At 47.0% G+C, this 18,151-nt stretch overlaps 1 protein-coding gene across 3 annotated transcripts in view; it reads left to right on the forward strand.

Moving 5' to 3' along the window:
* CD86 (CD86 molecule) overlaps nt 1–18,151 on the forward strand; it is a 92,816-nt gene that overhangs the window by 58,034 nt on the left and 16,631 nt on the right. For all 3 annotated transcript variants that reach the window (XM_069945676.1, XM_069945675.1, XM_069945674.1), the window contains one exon: nt 9,360–9,674. In XM_069945676.1, the coding sequence (XP_069801777.1) occupies nt 9,360–9,674 (315 nt within the window). The remainder of the gene's footprint in view (nt 1–9,359; nt 9,675–18,151) is intronic.

Genomic DNA, 18,151 nt, shown 5'->3' on the forward strand with positions numbered 1-18,151 from the left:
CCTGTGTGGTGTAGTATAGAGGACGTGTCCTGTGTGGAGTAGTATAGAGGACGTGTCCTGTGTGGTGTAGTATAGAGGACGTGTCCTGTGTGGTGTAGTATAGAGGACGTGTCCTGTGTGGTGTAGTATAGAGGATGTGTCCTGTGTGGTGTAGTATAGAGGATGTGTCCTGTGTGGTGTAGTATAGAGGATGTGTCCTGTGTGGTGTAGTATAGGGGACGTGTCCTGTGTGGTGTAGTATAGAGGATGTGTCCTGTGTGGTGTAGTATAGAGGATGTGTCCTGTGTGGTGTAGTATAGGGGAGGTTTCCTGTGTGGTGTAGTATAGAGGATGTGTCCTGTGTGGTGTAGTATAGAAGATGTGTCCTGTGTGGTGTAGTATAGGGGAGGTGTCCTGTGTGGTGTAGTATAGAGGATGTGTCCTGTGTGGTGTGGTGTAGTATAGGGGAGGTGTCCTGTGTTGTGTAGTATAGAGGATGTGTCCCCGTGTTGTGTAGTATATAGAGGAGGTGTCCTGTGTGGTGTAGTATAGAGGATGTGTCCTGTGTGGTGTAGTATAACGGATGTGTCCTGTGTGGTGTGGTGTGGTGTAGTATAGAGGATGTGTCCTGTGTGGTGTAGTATAGAAGATGTGTCCTGTGTGGTGTAGTATAGGGGAGGTGTCCTGTGTGGTGTAGTATAGAGGATGTGTCCTGTGTGGTGTGGTGTAGTATAGGGGAGGTGTCCTGTGTTGTGTAGTATAGAGGATGTGTCCCCGTGTTGTGTAGTATATAGAGGAGGTGTCCTGTGTGGTGTAGTATAGAGGATGTGTCCTGTGTGGTGTAGTATAACGGATGTGTCCTGTGTGGTGTGGTGTAGTATAGAGGATGTGTCCTGTGTGGTGTAGTATAGAAGATGTGTCCTGTGTGGTGTAGTATAGGGGAGGTGTCCTGTGTGGTGTGGTGTAGTATAGGCAGGGGCGGGCTGGGCCGGGGGGCAGGGGGGCGCATGCCCCCCGGGCCGGTCTTCCCCCAGCTGTCAGGGCCGCATGGCTGCTGACAGCTGGCTGGAGTCCTCAGTGCCCGCCTCCCCTGCTTACAGCCCCGCCCCTCTTCAGTCATATTTACCTGTGGCTGTGCTGTGGATCCGGTCTGTGCTGGAAGCGGCCGCTGAAGCCCCGCCCCCATGACGGTAAGCCCCGCCCCCTTTATGGCCATTATGCTTTCTATAAGCCTATGAGGCTTATGGTAAAAAGCAAACTGCTGTACGCAGTATCTTCCTCCGGCCACTAGAGGCCGCTCTCTCCTCCCAGCTCGTTCTCCTGTGTCTGGGCTAGAAGAGCCTGAAGACCGAGAAGATGGAGACTGCAGGAAGCCAGGTACCTACACAGCAGGACATCTACACAGCAGGACATAGGGCAGGGGGAGGGGACCAAGGCTCTCCAGCTGTTGCAAAACTACTACTCCCATCATACCTGGGTAGCCATAGGCTGTCCATGCATGATGGGAGTTGTAGTTTTGCAACAGCTGAAGAGCCAAGGTTCCCTATCCCTGACATAGAGGATACATATACACAGGAGACCTACACAGGAGGATACATATATACAGGAGACCTACACAGGAGGATACATATATACAGGAGACCTACACAGGAGGATACATATATACAGGAGGAGACATACAGAGGAGTATATAGAGGATACATACAGAGGAGTATATAGAGGATACAAATATACAGGAGGAGACATATATACAGGGGTACATGGAGGATACATATATACAAGAGGAAACATACAGAGGAATTAGGGCTGGGTGAGTAATCAAATTAATTCGCCCAGAAGGTTAGAATCGATTCGATTTTTTGTGAAAATCTTAAATTTAATTTTCACAAAAATCATTGCAGGCGGAGCAGCATGGATTGTCGGGTTGGCGGCCAAGCAAGAGGTGCAGGTCAAGCGGGCGGCGCGGAGGTGAGGTGCATGGCGGGCTTATGGCGGTGCGTGGAGTGTCGGGCCGGAGGTGAGGTGCAGGGCGGTCGGGCAGTCCGCCTAACAGAGCTGCGACTGACCTGCCTGAGCTATAAATATCACGTCCTGCTCCCCTCCCGGCCACACGTGCAGGTCCCCGGTCTCTGGAGCAGGTGATATCACCACTACAGTCCCTGTGGCCTCCTTCAAAGACCGGGGACCTGCACGTGTGGCCGGGAGGGGAACTTGTGTGCCAGGGTGAGAGGAAGAGGAGGAGGGCTATGTGCACTCCTGCCCCAATCACCTCCAGCTGCCCCAGTCTCCCTAGAGTCACCCCCAGTCTGCCTCAGTGCCCCTCAATCACCCCCAGTCTGCCCCAGTCCCCCTCAGTCACCCCCAGTCTTCCCCATTTCCCCTCCGTCATCCCCAGTCTGCCCCAGTCCCCCTTCAGTCAACTCCAACTGTCCCCAGTCCCCCTTCAGTCAACCCCAGTTTGCCCCATACACCCCCAGCTCTCCCAGTCACCCTCAGCTCCCCCAGTTTGCCCCATACACCCCCAGCTCTCCCAGTCACCCCCAGCTCCCCCAGTTTGCCCCATACACCCCCAGCTCTCCCAGTCACCCCCAGCTCCCCCAGTTTGCCCCATACACCCCCAGCTCTCCCAGTCACCCTCAGCTCCCCCAGTTTGCCCCATACACTCCCAGTCACCCTCAGCTCCCCCAGTTTGCACCGTACACCCCCAGCTCTCCCAGTCACCCCCAGCTGCCCCAGTTTCCCCCAGTGACCCCTCAGCTATACCCGTATTACTACTACACCCCTCATCTTTACCTGTACTACTACTACAGCCCACATCTGTACCTGTACTTCTAATCCCCCTCATCTGTACTACTAATACACCCCTCATTTATACCTGTACTACCATACCCCTCATCTTTACCTGTACTACTACTACTAATGCCCCTCATCTGTATTACTAATACCCCCCATATCTATACCTGTACTACCTCACCCCTCATCTTTACCTGTACTACTACACCCCTTATTCACTTTACCTCCACTACTACACCCTACCTAGATGGAGGCACCAGTGGTATGGTGGTATAAGTAACTATGTGGTGATAATATTTGTTACTTATATAATGGTAATAGATGATGTGGCTATGGGGTCATAGAGCGCAGTTATGGGCGTGGCTATGTCCCTCTTTCCCCCCAGCAAAAGTTGGGGGGTATGCATATATACAGGAGTACATAGAGAAGACATATATACAGAAGTATATAGATGATACATACAGTATATACAGTAGTACATAGAGGAGACATATATACAGAAGTATATAGATGATACATATATACAGGAGTACATAGAGGATACATCATATATCCTCTATGTACTCCTGTATATATGCATCCTCTATGTACTGCTGTATATATGTCTCCTCTGTACTGCTGTATATATGTCTCCTCTATGTACTGCTGTATATATGTCTCCTCTATGTACTCCTGTATATATGCATCCTCTATGTACTGCTGTGTAGGTCTCCTCCTGTGTATATATGTATATATATAGTTACACTGATCAAATTTTCCTGCATTGCATATTCCCTCGTGAATATATATATATATATATATATATATATATATATATATATATACGCACACACAGGAGGAGACCTACACAGCAGTACATAGAGGATACATATATACAGCAGTACATAGAGGATACATATATACAGGAGGAGACATACACAGCAGTACATAGAGGATAAATATATACAGGAGTAGACATACACAGCAGTACATAGAGGATACATATATACAGGAGTAGACATACACAGCAGTACATAGAGGGGACATATATACAGGAGGAGACATATACAGGAGTACATAGAGGATACATATATACAGGAGTACATAGAGGATACATATAAGTATGTGTGTTTGTTGTTTTGTTTATTATTATTTTTACTAATGGGGGGTGCACACACGAGGGGGGTGTTCTAAAAAGAAAAATGCCTATACCCACAGGACCACAGCAGTGATATAAACTATTGTAAAAAAAAAATACAGAAACCCCAGCTTTCCCAGCATCTTGTATTTGTAGTCAGTATAATGGAGGTCACCCAGCTTTTCCACCATCTTATACTCAGTATGATGGAGGTCACCCAGCTTTTCCACCATCTTATACTCAGTATGATGGAGGTCACCCAGCTTTCTCAGCATCTTATAGTCAGTAGGATGGAGGTCACCCAGCTTTCTCACCATCCTATACTCAGTATGATGGAGGTCACCCAGCTTTCCCAGCATCTTATAGTCAGTAGGATGGAGGTAACCCAGCTTTCCAGCATCTTATACTCAGTATGATGGAGATCACCCAGCTTTCACAGCATCTTATACTCAGTTTGATGAAGGTCAACCAGCTTTCCAGCATCATATACTCAGTATGATGGAGGTCACCCAGCATTCCTAGCATCTGTCTATGGGTACGTTCCGTGTCATCGCTGAGCCGCCCCATAGACTTATACAGGAAAGTGACTTCTGATCCCTTCACAGGGCACAGTAGGATATTTGGTCACAAATGATGAAGATGTTATAGGTAAGGGCCAGAGTGGTCCTTAAAGGATGGGCCGCCAGCCTGCTACTTATGGGCCAGTGCTGTGTGCTTGCCCCCCGGGCTAAAATTTGCCAGCCAGCCCCTGAGTATAGGGGAGGTGTCCTGTGTTGTGTAGTATAGAGGATGTGTCCCCGTGTTGTGTAGTATATAGAGGAGGTGTCCTTTGTGGTGTAGTATAGAGGATGTGTCCTGTGTGGTGTAGTATAACGGATGTGTCCTGTGTGGTGTGGTGTAGTATAGAGGATGTGTCCTGTGTGGTGTAGTATAGAAGATGTGTCCTGTGTGGTGTAGTATAGGGGAGGTGTCCTGTGTGGTGTAGTATAGAGGATGTGTCCTGTGTGGTGTGGTGTAGTATAGGGGAGGTGTCCTGTGTTGTGTAGTATAGGGGATGTGTCCCCGTGTTGTGTAGTATATAGAGGAGGTGTCCTGTGTGGTGTAGTATAGAGGATGTGTCCTGTGTGGTGTAGTATAGAGGATGTGTCCTGTGTGGTGTAGTATAGAGGATGTGTCCTGTGTGGTGTAGTATAACGGATGTGTCCTGTGTGGTGTAGTATAACGGATGTGTCCTGTGTGGTGTGGTGTAGTATAGAGGATGTGTCCTGGGTGGTGTAGTATAGAGGATGTGTCCTGTGTGGTGTAGTATAGAAGATGTGTCCTGTGTGGTGTAGTATAGGGGAGGTGTCCTGTGTGGTGTAGTATAGAGGATGTGTCCTGTGTGGTGTGGTGTAGTATAGGGGAGGTGTCCTGTGTTGTGTAGTATAGAGGATGTGTCCCCGTGTTGTGTAGTATATAGAGGAGGTGTCCTGTGTGGTGTAGTATAGAGGATGTGTCCTGTGTGGTGTAGTATAACGGATGTGTCCTGTGTGGTGTGGTGTAGTATAGAGGATGTGTCCTGTGTGGTGTAGTATAGAGGATGTGTCCTGTGTGGTGTAGTATAGAGGATGTGTCCTGTGTGGTGTAGTATAGAGGACGTGTCCTGTGTGGAGTAGTATAGAGGACGTGTCCTGTGTGGTGTAGTATAGAGGACGTGTCCTGTGTGGTGTAGTATAGAGGACGTGTCCTGTGTGGTGTAGTATAGAGGACGTGTCCTGTGTGGTGTAGTATAGAGGACGTGTCCTGTGTGGTGTAGTATAGAGGATGTGTCCTGTGTGGAGTAGTATAGAGGACGTGTCCTGTGTGGTGTAGTATAGGGGACGTGTCCTGTGTGGTGTAGTATAGAGGATGTGTGCTGTGTGGTGTAGTATAGGGGAGGTTTCCTGTGTGGTGTAGTATAGAGGATGTGTCCTGTGTGGTGTAGTATAGAAGATGTGTCCTGTGTGGTGTAGTATAGGGGAGGTGTCCTGTGTGGTGTAGTATAGAGGATGTGTCCTGTGTGGTGTGGTGTAGTATAGGGGAGGTGTCCTGTGTTGTGTAGTATAGAGGATGTGTCCCCGTGTTGTATAGTATATAGAGGAGGTGTCCTGTGTGGTGTAGTATAGAGGATGTGTCCTGTGTGGTGTAGTATAACGGATGTGTCCTGTGTGGTGTGGTGTAGTATAGAGGATGTGTCCTGTGTGGTGTAGTATAGAAGATGTGTCCTGTGTGGTGTAGTATAGGGGAGGTGTCCTGTGTGGTGTAGTATAGAGGATGTGTCCTGTGTGGTGTGGTGTAGTATAGGGGAGGTATCCTGTGTTGTGTAGTATAGAGGATGTGTCCCCGTGTTGTGTAGTATATAGAGGAGGTGTCCTGTGTGGTGTAGTATAGAGGATGTGTCCTGTGTGGTGTAGTATAACGGATGTGTCCTGTGTGGTGTGGTGTAGTATAGAGGATGTGTCCTGTGTGGTGTAGTATAGAAGATGTGTCCTGTGTGGTGTAGTATAGGGGAGGTGTCCTGTGTGGTGTAGTATAGAGGATGTGTCCTGTGTGGTGTGGTGTAGTATAGGGGAGGTGTCCTGTGTTGTGTAGTATAGGGGATGTGTCCCCGTGTTGTGTAGTATATAGAGGAGGTGTCCTGTGTGGTGTAGTATAGAGGATGTGTCCTGTGTGGTGTAGTATAACGGATGTGTCCTGTGTGGTGTGGTGTAGTATAGAGGATGTGTCCTGTGTGGTGTAGTATAGAGGATGTGTCCTGTGTGGTGTAGTATAGAGGATGTGTCCTGTGTGGTGTAGTATAGAGGATGTGTCCTGTGTGGTGTAGTATAGAAGATGTGTCCTGTGTGGTGTAGTATAGGGGAGGTGTCCTGTGTGGTGTAGTATAGAGGATGTGTCCTGTGTGGTGTGGTGTAGTATAGGGGAGGTGTCCTGTGTTGTGTAGTATAGAGGATGTGTCCCCGTGTTGTGTAGTATATAGAGGAGGTGTCCTGTGTGGTGTAGTATAGAGGATGTGTCCTGTGTGGTGTAGTATAACGGATGTGTCCTGTGTGGTGTGGTGTAGTATAGAGGATGTGTCCTGTGTGGTGTAGTATAGAGGATGTGTCCTGTGTGGTGTAGTATAGAGGATGTGTCCTGTGTGGTGTAGTATAGAGGACGTGTCCTGTGTGGTGTAGTATAGAGGATGTTTCCTGTGTGGAGTAGTATAGAGGACGTGTCCTGTGTGGTGTAGTATAGAGGACGTGTCCTGTGTGGTGTAGTATAGAGGACGTGTCCTGTGTGGTGTAGTATAGAGGACGTGTCCTGTGTGGTGTAGTATAGAGGATGTGTCCTGTGTGGTGTAGTATAGAGGATGTGTCCTGTGTGGTGTAGTATAGAGGATGTGTCCTGTGTGGTGTAGTATAGAAGATGTGTCCTGTGTGGTGTAGTATAGAGGATGTGTCCGGTGTGGTGTAGTATAGAAGATGTGTCCTGTGTGGTGTAGTAAGGAGGATGTGTCCTGTGTGGTGGAGTATATAGGATGTGCCCTGTGTGGTGGAGTATAGAAGATGTGTCCTGTGTGGTGTAGTATAGAGGATGTGTCCGGTGTGGTGTAGTATAGAAGATGTGTCCTGTGTGGTGTAGTAAGGAGGATGTGTCCTGTGTGGTGTAGTATAGAGGACGTGTCCTGTGTGGTGTAGTATAGAGGATGTGTCCTGTGTGGTGTAGTATAGAGGATGTGTCCTGTGTGGTGTAGTATAGAGGATGTGTCCTATGTGGTGTATTATAGAGGATGTGTCCTGTGTGGTGTAGTATAGAGGATGTGTCCTGTGTGGTGTAGTATAGAGGATGTGTCCTGTGGTGTAGTATAGAAGATGTGTCCTGTGTGGTTTTGTATAGGGGAGGTGTCCTGTGTGGAGTAGTATGGAGGATTTGTCCTGTGTGGTGTAGTAGAGAGGATGTGTCCTGTGTGGTGTAGTATAGAGGAGGTTTCCTGTGTGGTGTAGTATAGAAGATGTGTCCTGTGTGGTGTAGTATAGAGGATGTGTCCTGTGTGGTGTAGTATAGAGGATGTGTCCTGTGTGGTGTAGTATAGAGGACGTGTCCTGTGTGGTGTAGTATAGGGGACGTGTCCTGTGTGGTGTAGTATAGAGGATGTGTCCTGTGTGGTGTAGTATAGAGGATGTGTCCTGTGTGGTGTAGTATAGGGGAGGTTTCCTGTGTGGTGTAGTATAGAGGATGTGTCCTGTGTGGTGTAGTATAGAAGATGTGTCCTGTGTGGTGTAGTATAGGGGAGGTGTCCTGTGTGGTGTAGTATAGAGGATGTGTCCTGTGTGGTGTGGTGTAGTATAGGGGAGGTGTCCTGTGTTGTGTAGTATAGAGGATGTGTCCCCGTGTTGTGTAGTATATAGAGGAGGTGTCCTGTGTGGTGTAGTATAGAGGATGTGTCCTGTGTGGTGTAGTATAACGGATGTGTCCTGTGTGGTGTGGTGTAGTATAGAGGATATGTCCTGTGTGGTGTAGTATAGAAGATGTGTCCTGTGTGGTGTAGTATAGGGGAGGTGTCCTGTGTGGTGTAGTATAGAGGATGTGTCCTGTGTGGTGTGGTGTAGTATAGGGGAGGTGTCCTGTGTTGTGTAGTATAGAGGATGTGTCCCCGTGTTGTGTAGTATATAGAGGAGGTGTCCTGTGTGGTGTAGTATAGAGGATGTGTCCTGTGTGGTGTAGTATAACGGATGTGTCCTGTGTGGTGTGGTGTAGTTTAGAGGATGTGTCCTGTGTGGTGTAGTATAGAAGATGTGTCCTGTGTGGTGTAGTATAGAGGATGTGTCCTGTGTGGTGTAGTATAGAGGACGTGTCCTGTGTGGTGTAGTATAGAGGACGTGTCCTGTGTGGTGTAGTATAGAGGAGGTGTCCTGTGTGGTGTAGTATAGAGGATGTGTCCTGTGTGGTGTAGTATAGAGGAGGTGTCCTGTGTGGTGTAGTATAGAGGACGTGTCCTGTGTGGTGTAGTATAGAGGATGTGTCCTGTGTGGTGTAGTATAGAGGATGTGTCCTGTGTGGTGTAGTATAGAGGATGTGTCCTGTGTGGTGTAGTATAGAGGATGTGTCCTGTGTGGTGTAGTATAGAGGATGTGTCCTGTGTGGTGTAGTATAGAGGATGTGTCCTGTGTGGTGTAGTATAGAGGATGTGTCCTGTGTGGTGTAGTATAGAGGAGGTGTCCTGTGTGGTGTAGTATAGAGGAGGTGTCCTGTGTGGTGTAGTATAGAGGAGGTGTCCTGTGTGGTGTAGTATAGAGGATGTGTCCTGTGTGGTGTAGTATAGAGGATGTGTCCTGTGTGGTGTAGTATATAGAGGAGGTGTCCTGTGTGGTGTAGTATAGAGGATGTGTCCGAGTATTAGAGTACAAACTTCTTTGTAATCATTTCTCTTATCTGTAATCATTTCTCTGAAGACTTTACATTTCTTTTCTAGCTAACTTTAGTGTCCCACATATCAGCAGTGACAGTCATCTAGTGATGGAGCAGAATTCGGTTGTCAACTTTCACTGCTCGTCGTCAAACGGCTTTCCAAAACCCTATGGAATATATTGGGTGATTACTGATGAAAATGGAACACACAGTCACTATATAGACTGCAATCTGAACCACGGTCCATTGTGCAACATTAGGAGCAACTCCAGAACCTTCCACATCTTCAGCAATTTTACATGGACAGTGAAAAGCAACATCAGCATCACCTGTACAGTGGTGGCTCACCACAACGTCTCCTCCAAAGCGCTGCACGTAGGTCAGTGATTTATTCTATTAAAAAAAAAAAAAAAAAGATTTCCTTAAAGTGTCTAAATCAACAGTAGATGTGATATAAAGCAAGTTTGCAATATTCGTTCATTATTTATTTTTGTTGCTATCATGCTGTAAAACAAATCTGTACTTAGCAGAAATCCAGGTCCAGTCTCCTGAAGGCAGATTTTCTGCTCGTTGAAAAAAAAACAACTAAAAACAGGAATTCCGGCCAGTACAGAGAGCAACGGCTCAATGTGTCCATCAGTCACATGACTGCCTTCTCTCTGTAAGGGCTCACATGACCTGGGATACACAGGACTTCATGTTTTCCGACTGTTTCCTGTTTTTTGAGAAAAAAAAAAACAGTCAAAAAACAGGAAGTGCCATTTTTATCATGATAACTAAAAAAAAAATAATAATAATGAATGTAAATTGCAAACTTGCTTTATAGCACATCTACTGTTGATTTAGAGTTTAAAAGTTATAGCAACAGTGACACTTTAAAGGAGACATTTCTTAGCATGAAATGCATAATTGTGAGTTATTTACTACATATTGTTTGAAAGTCTGACAGATCCACGTTAGATCAGTGGGGGTTTAACACCAGCATCTTCATTATTTACTTGCAGCAGTGATCCCCCTCTGTGCATCCATATAGTGGCTAGACCAATGTATGTAAGGCCACCGTAGGTAGTGACCCCTATGTAGCTATCCCCCTCTGATTAATTAACCACCCATAGTTAGCCCTTATTTCCCTATGTAGGTGCCTTATGGTAAGTAGTCCCCCTGGTTAAGCTCCACCATAGGTAATTCTCTGAAAGCATTAACCCCAGTTTTAAGCCCCCATCCCCTTATGTAAGCATCCCCTCTCTGTAATTTAAGACATTTTCTTCTCTATCCGGCCCAGTCATCGTGAAGGTCTCTCCTGGCCACATCCCATCTCCACAAAATCTGCCGGATGAATATTTTTGGCTTACCACTCCAGCATCATCCTCACTTCTATGCAAACTCCCTTGCTGTAACAGTAACTTTCTCCACACAGTAACAGTGTTGACTTTGTGTTCCCATGTAGATTAAGGGCCAATTTAAGCACTGAAATGGTACTTAGGCTCCCTCCATGCCCTCTCAGTAGATAAGCACCCATCTGTGCCCTATTGAATAGATAGGTTCAACCTGAGTATTCATACAGAAGATAGGCCTGTCTTTGCTTCCATATAGTAGTTATCCCGTCTGTGACCCCCATATAGTAGTTAGACCTCTCTGTACCACCCATATAGTAGTTAGGAACCTCTTTGCCTCCATAGGCACTCTCTATGCCACTATAAGGTAATTAGGCCTATCTGTGCAGGATGGCCCTCCATAGGTAGAAGACAGATACCCCCCATACTCACCTGGCTGCACAGTTAACCAGTGTCTCCTCTTCACCCCCACTTTGTGAGTGTAGAAAGGGCACTGGTGGGAGAGAGTAGCCCTTAAAACACTTTCTGCGGGAAGAGTGACTGAGAGGGTGAGGGGCCAAAGGCTCCTTGCATCATAAAACAAAGAAACATAAAATTTAACTGTAAGCGATTGTAACGCCTGGAGTTGTGGATCCAATGAACCGTCACTAGCGATGGCACTAACTTCACCAGGGAGCGGAGTCTAAGGGGCCGCTGGTCTTCACCAGAGCCCGCCGCAAGGCGAGATGGACTTGCTGCGTCAGGCGACCCCCAGGTCGCTACCCCTGGCTTGGTTGCTAGTGACGGCAGGCTAGGCGTGGCAGGAGCAGTAGGCAGGAGATAGTGCAGGCAGAGGTCTGTAGGCGTGATCGCAGGTGGCGGGCAGGAACTAGGGACAAGGACTGCGGACAGGAACAAGGAACAAGGACTAAGGTCAGGAACAACAGGGAGCTGGGCCAACCGCTATGGGAAGCAAGCAGAGGCTCCAACACCTGTAGTGGGGCAGGGCTGGAATTTATAGGGAGTGATTAGTGCAACTTCCAATTAGGGGCGGACTGGCCCTTTAAATCTGAGACAGCCGGCGCGTGCGCACCCTAGGAGGCGGGGATGCGTGCACCGGCCGGCACAGACAGGAGTGAGTCGAATCTCTTCCCCCTCCGAATCAGGAGGCTCTGGCACTCTAGCTTGGGGCCCACCAGGAAATCCCCAGACCAAAACTGGGCTTACCAGTCTGTCCCTGTTTTATAACCACCACAAATCTGAGTTTTGTGTTTGTTAGTTTCTTCCTATGTCAGGTAAAGTAAAAATAGTAGTTCCTGGTTGAGCAGTTACCCAGTGTTACTTTCCCTCAGCTGTTCACAGTGCTCCCTGCCCAGAGCCAGAGCAGCTGCTGAACATTCCCTGCCTGAATCTGCTGTATTCGCTACCTTCTCCTCTTATTGGAGCTTTGTTTCAGCACAAGGCAGCATGCTGTAAACACTGTGAGGGTACGTTCACACTTCCCGCATCCGCAGCGTATTTTCCGCTGCGGATCCGCAGCAGATTTCATTTAAATAACTGAACACAACATCAAATCTGCACCATCAAATCTGCTGCAGATCTGCTGCGGATCCTGTAGGTGTGAACGCACCCTAAACCTAAAAATAGGACTAATAATTAATATCCATATGCATCAAGACTGTATACACTCACCGGCCACTTTATTAGGTACATCATGCTAGTAACGGGTTGGACCCCCTTTTGCCTTCAGAACTGCCTCAATTCTTCGTGGCATAGATACAACAAGGTGCTGGAAGCTTCCTCAGAGATTTTGGTCCATATTGACATGATGGCATCACACAGTTGCCGCAGATTTGTCGGCTGCACATCCATGATGCAAATCTCCCGTTCCACCACATCCCAAAGATGCTCTATTGGATTGAGATCTGGTGACTGTGGAGGCCATTTGAGTACAGTGAACTCATTGTCATGTTCAAGAAACCAGTCTGAGATGATTCTAGCTTTATGACATGGCGCATTATCCTGCTGAAAGTAGCCATCAGATGTTGGGTACATTGTGGTCATAAAGGGATGGACATGGTCAGCAACAATACTCAGGTAGGCTGTGGCATTGCAACGATGCTCAATTGGTACCAAGGGGCCCAAGGAGTGCCAAGAAAATATTCCCCACACCATGACACCACCACCACCAGCCTGAACCGTTGATACAAGGCAGGATGGATCCATGCTTTCATGTTGTGGACGCCAAATTCTGACCCTACCATCCGAATGTCGCAGCAGAAATCGAGACTCATCAGACCAGACGTTTTTCCAATCTTCTACTGTCCAATTTCAATGAGCTTGTGCAAATTGTAGCCTCAGTTTCCTGTTCTTAGCTGAAAGGAGTGGCACCCGGTGTGGTCTTCTGCTGCTGTAGCCCATCTGCCTCAAAGTTGGCCGTACTGTGCGTTCAGAGATGCTCTTCTGCCTACCTTGGTTGTAACGGTTGGCTATTTGAGTCACTGTTGCCTTTCTATTAGCTCAAACCAGTCTGCCCATTCTCCTCTGACCTCTGGCATCAACAAGGCATTTCCGCCCACAGAACTGCCGCTCACTGGATGATTTTTATTTTTCGGACCGTTCTCTGTAAACCTTAGAGATGGTTGTGCGTGAAAATCCCAGTAGATCAGCAGTTTCTGAAATACTCAGACCAGCCCTTCTAGCACCAACAACCATGCCACGTTCAAAGGCACTCAAATCACCTTTCTTCCCCATACTGATGCTCGGTTTGAACTGCAGGAGATTGTCTTGACCATGTCTACATGCCTAAATGCACTGAGTTGCCGCCATGTGATTGGCTGATTAGAAATTAAGTGGTAACGTGCAGTTGGACAGGTGTACCTAATAAAGTGGCCGGTGAGTGTATATAACCTACAACTAAAGAATGCTGGACAAAATTCTTATTTAATCAATAAATGCTTTATTTTTACATACAGAAAATATTATTTAACCCCTTAACGACATCGGGCGTAAATTTACGCCCTGATGCCGGTAAGGAAGTTCAGAGCGGGGCCGCGCGGCGACCCCGCTCTGAACCGCGCCGGTCCCGGGTGCCGCGAGTAGCCTGGGACCGTAGGTATTAGCGGGCACGGTCCGATCGCCGTGCCCGCTAATACAGTATTCAGATGCAGCTGTCAAACATGACAGCTGCATCCGATTACCGGATTCAGCCGTTCCCTGGTGTCTAGTGGAGGAGATCGCTCCTCCGGGATGTTATCCCGGAGGAGCGATCTCCGTAACTGAAGCCGGCCGGGGGCGCGTCCAAGATGGCGCCGTCCTCGGCTCGGCACTCGTTTGTTTCCGGCTGCAGCAGCCGAAAGCAAACGAGTGCCGATCTCATGGATCTCTGCAGCATATCTATGCTGCAGAGATCTCAATGAGAGATCAGAGCACTTATACTAGAAGTCCCCCAGGGGGGCTTCTAGTATAAGTGTAAAAGTAAAAAAAAAAGTGTTGTTAATAGTAAAAAGCCCCCTCCCCTAATAAAAGTCTGAATCACCCCCCTTTTCCCAGGTTATAAATAAAAGTAAATAAATAAATAAATAAACATGTTTGCTATCGCCGCGTGCGTAATCGCCCGAACTATTAATTAATCACATTCCTGATCTCACACGGTAAATGGCGTCAGCGCAAAACAATCCCAAAGTGCAAAATTGCGCATTTTTGGTCGCATCAAATCCAGAAAAATTGTAATAAAAAGCGATCAAAAAGTCGTATATGCGCAATCAAGGTACCGATAGAAAGTAAACATCATGGCGCAAAAAATGACACCTCACACAGCCCCATAGACCAAAGGATAAAAGCGCTATAAGCCTGGGAATGGAGCGATTTTAAGTGACGTATATTTGTTGACAATGGTTTAAATTTTTTACAGGCCATCAGATACAATATAAGTTATACATGTTACATATCGTTTTAATCGTAACGACTTGAGGAACATGCATAACAAGTCAGTTTTACCCCAGGGCGAATGGCGTAAAAACACATTTCCCCCAAATAAACAAAATGCGTTTTTTTTTTTTCAATTTCCCCACACTTTGAATTTTTTTCTGGTTTCGCAGTGTACTTTATGCAAAAATTCAGCCTGTCATTGCAAAGTACAATTAGTGATGCAAAAAATAAGGGCTCATGTGGGTCGCTAGGTGGAAAAATGCAACTGCTATGGCCTTTTAAGCACAAGGAGGAAAAACCGAAAACGCAAAAATCGAAATTGGCTCTTTCCTTAAAGGGTTAAAAACATATTAAAAAGGGAAGCAGAAAACAATACAATACATGCATCAGATGGTTTACAAGGCAGATATAGGTAAATATTGCATGCACTATATATTTAAACAATGATGGTAAATCAATCAAACCCCAGAGGCACAAAAGTGCTTATATGCAGATAAAGTGCTAAAATGAAAGGTGGACCCTTGATAAAGCTGGTACGGCAAAACGCAGCGTTGGGTGAGTGGTGTTACTAGGCAGGATATTTTAGTTCTCAGAGGTTCAAATATAGTCACTTTTTATTTATTATTTTTTGATATTGCACTTTAGTCTGCACTTGCAGCATTACACGTGTAGTTCATTTTAGCACTTTATCTGCATATAAGCACTTTTGTGCCTCTGGGGTTTGATTGGTTTACCATCATTGTTTGAATATATAGTGTATGCAATATTTACCTATATCTGCCTTGTAAACCATCTGATGCATGTATTGTATTGTTTTCTGCTTCCCTTTTTAATATGTTTTTAAATAATATTTTCTGTATGTAAAAATAAAGCATTTATTGATTAAATAAGAATTTTGTCCAGCATTCTTTAGTTGTAGGATATATATATATATATATATATATATTAAGTAATATAACTTCATTAACCCCTTAACGACCGCAGGCGTAAATGTAAGCCCCCAAAGCCCGTGCCTTAATGCAAACGGGCGTACATTTATGCCCGTCGTGTCCCCAATCGCTGTGTGCACACACAGTGATCGGGGAAGATGGCCTGCTATAATGTATAGCAGGCCATCATAGCTTGTCGGCACGGGGGTGTTTAACCCCTCTCTTGCCGTCGATCGCCGACGATTAATTCAGATCAGCCAATAGCGGCAATCTGCAGCTTTCCGGGTCATAGGCGACCCGGTGACCTGGAAAGCAATGGCGTTCGGTGCTGTCCGAGAACGGCACCGGCCGCCATTACTGTTAAAAGTAATGGTGGCCACGGTGCCACGTCCCGATCGGCCGGCTGGGACTGACCGGCCGATCACGGTGATATAAGTCCCCCAAGAAAGGGTTAAATATCTTCTGTTGACACCTCAGCCAGGAGACTGAGGTGTCCACAGCAGGTATTGACTCATACTCACCTGATCCAGCGTCCCAATCGCGTCCTCTTCTTTGGTCGGCGTCTTCAGCTATTTCCGTCGGTCCGGCTTCGGCAATCTTCGGCTCCCTTCGACTTTTTCCGGAATTTGCGTTCTACTTCCCCCTAGCGGCTGATAAGTGTCTATAATACACTTATTAGTAGCTATTGAGTTGAAGAAAAAAAAAAAAAATTTCCAATTTTTTTTTTTTTTTTTTTTCGCAACCTACCGCCGCTGAGTGCTGATCAGCATCGCACGTAAGTGCGCTGCTCATCAGCAACTCCTCCTTTCTGGCGTAGGGTGCTTTTTTCTATATCCTACAGCCACGTTCTGCTGATAAGTGCGGCATTTAACAGCAACATCTTTTTGGGCGTAGGTTTTTTTATACTTAAATAATACTTTATACCTAAATAAACACGTAAAAAACACTATTACACTACACAAAATAAAGTTTTACACTACACCACTACACATTTACATACCCCATATACCAATCCCCATGTAAAAATGGCCCTCAGGGTGTTTTCGGCGTCATACGCATACGCTATTATTGCCTCCGACACCAAAACAGCCAGTGAGGATGAATGGGGGGATCCTTTTTTCCTCCATTCATGCTCATCCTCATCATCCAGTGACGTGTCTGGGGTTAGCATAGCGTACGCTGCCCCCCAGACACGTCTTTTCCGCCAGTACTGTCCCAATAATAGATGACGGTATGGCGTGAAATTCTACTAACTCTGTGAGAGTACCTCAGGGTACACTTACAGATTTAGGGAACGTGCACACTGCAGATTAGCGAAGGATAACCCTTTGTGCATTCCGTAGCGTGCACCCGCCGGCGGACTGATGCAGGCGCGCACGTGTCCGTCCGTGTCATAGACTCTATCCTATGCACAGGCGGACTCCGTCGTCCGTCCAAAGAATGAACGTGTTCATTCTTTGGACGGACGACGGAGTCCGCCTGTGCATAGAATGGAGTCAATGACGTGTGGAGACCTGCGCGCCCGCATCAGTCCGCCGGCGGGTGCCAGCTGCGGAATGCATGAAGGGTTATCCTTCGCCATTCCGCAGTGTGCACGTACCCTTACAGTGTATGAAGGAAGGGACACCCGAATCCAGCCCCCAGATGCCCCCCCCCCCCAATCCTCCAAGTTAGTGGGAAGATCGTCCGGGAACTGATCTTCCCACTGCTGGATAAAGGTTACCACCTGTATGGAGATAACTTTTATACCAGCATCCCCTCTTACGGTCCCTCGCTGCCTGAGCTACTGTAGCTTGCGTCACGATCCGAAAATATCAGAAGCCATAATAAAGCCCTAATATTTAGCAGCCATGGAGCGGACCCAGCGCTTCTGGATATGAAGGACCCCGTATTGCACCAGGACAACATTTTCCAGGTGACGTCCCGCACACTGGAAAACAGGAGACCCCAGAAGACGTGCAGATTGTGGCGTAATAGGGGGATCAGGAAGGACACCATTTTCCAGTGTGCCACCTGTCCTGATCACCCAGGCCTCTGCATACAGGATCGCTTCAAGGCGTACCACACGTCAGTTCTTAATTTTCAAAATTCGGTCCCTTATTCCTATTTCAGGGGTCACGTTGATCCAGGGATTATTCTGATCGCCATTATGGAGTCGGGAAGGAATTTTTTCCCTGTGATGGGGCTACTGTCGTCTGCCTCAAAAGGGTTTTTGCCTTCCTCTGGATCAACACAGATTGAATTTGATGGACTCCTGTCCTTTTCAACCTTATAAACTAATATTTGGCCTAAAACCCCCAAATAAATTAAAATTATCCCTTTTCCCCAATGAAGTAGGCATGGCCGCCATTCCCATTAGAGACTTGCCATGATGCAATTACAAAGCCTCTGTGCGGCCAGGACAGTAGAAACCCCCCACAAGTGACCCCATTCTGGAAACTACACCCCATAAGGAATCTAACAAGAGGGGCAGCAGTGATATGTCCCCTTGGAGACGGACACATTTGTGCCCTGAAAATGAAAAAAAAAAAATAGTATTTTTTATTTTCACACCACATGTTTTACATACTGTATGTGCCTGTCACCAGTGGGGTCCATATGCTCACTGCACCACTTGTTAGATTCCTTGAGGGGTGTAGTTTCCAGAATGGGGTCACTTGTGGGGGGTTTCTACTGTCCTGGCA

This window comes from Dendropsophus ebraccatus, chromosome 11 (genome assembly GCF_027789765.1).
Source record: "Dendropsophus ebraccatus isolate aDenEbr1 chromosome 11, aDenEbr1.pat, whole genome shotgun sequence".
In the NCBI taxonomy this organism is placed as follows: Eukaryota; Metazoa; Chordata; class Amphibia; order Anura; family Hylidae; genus Dendropsophus; species Dendropsophus ebraccatus.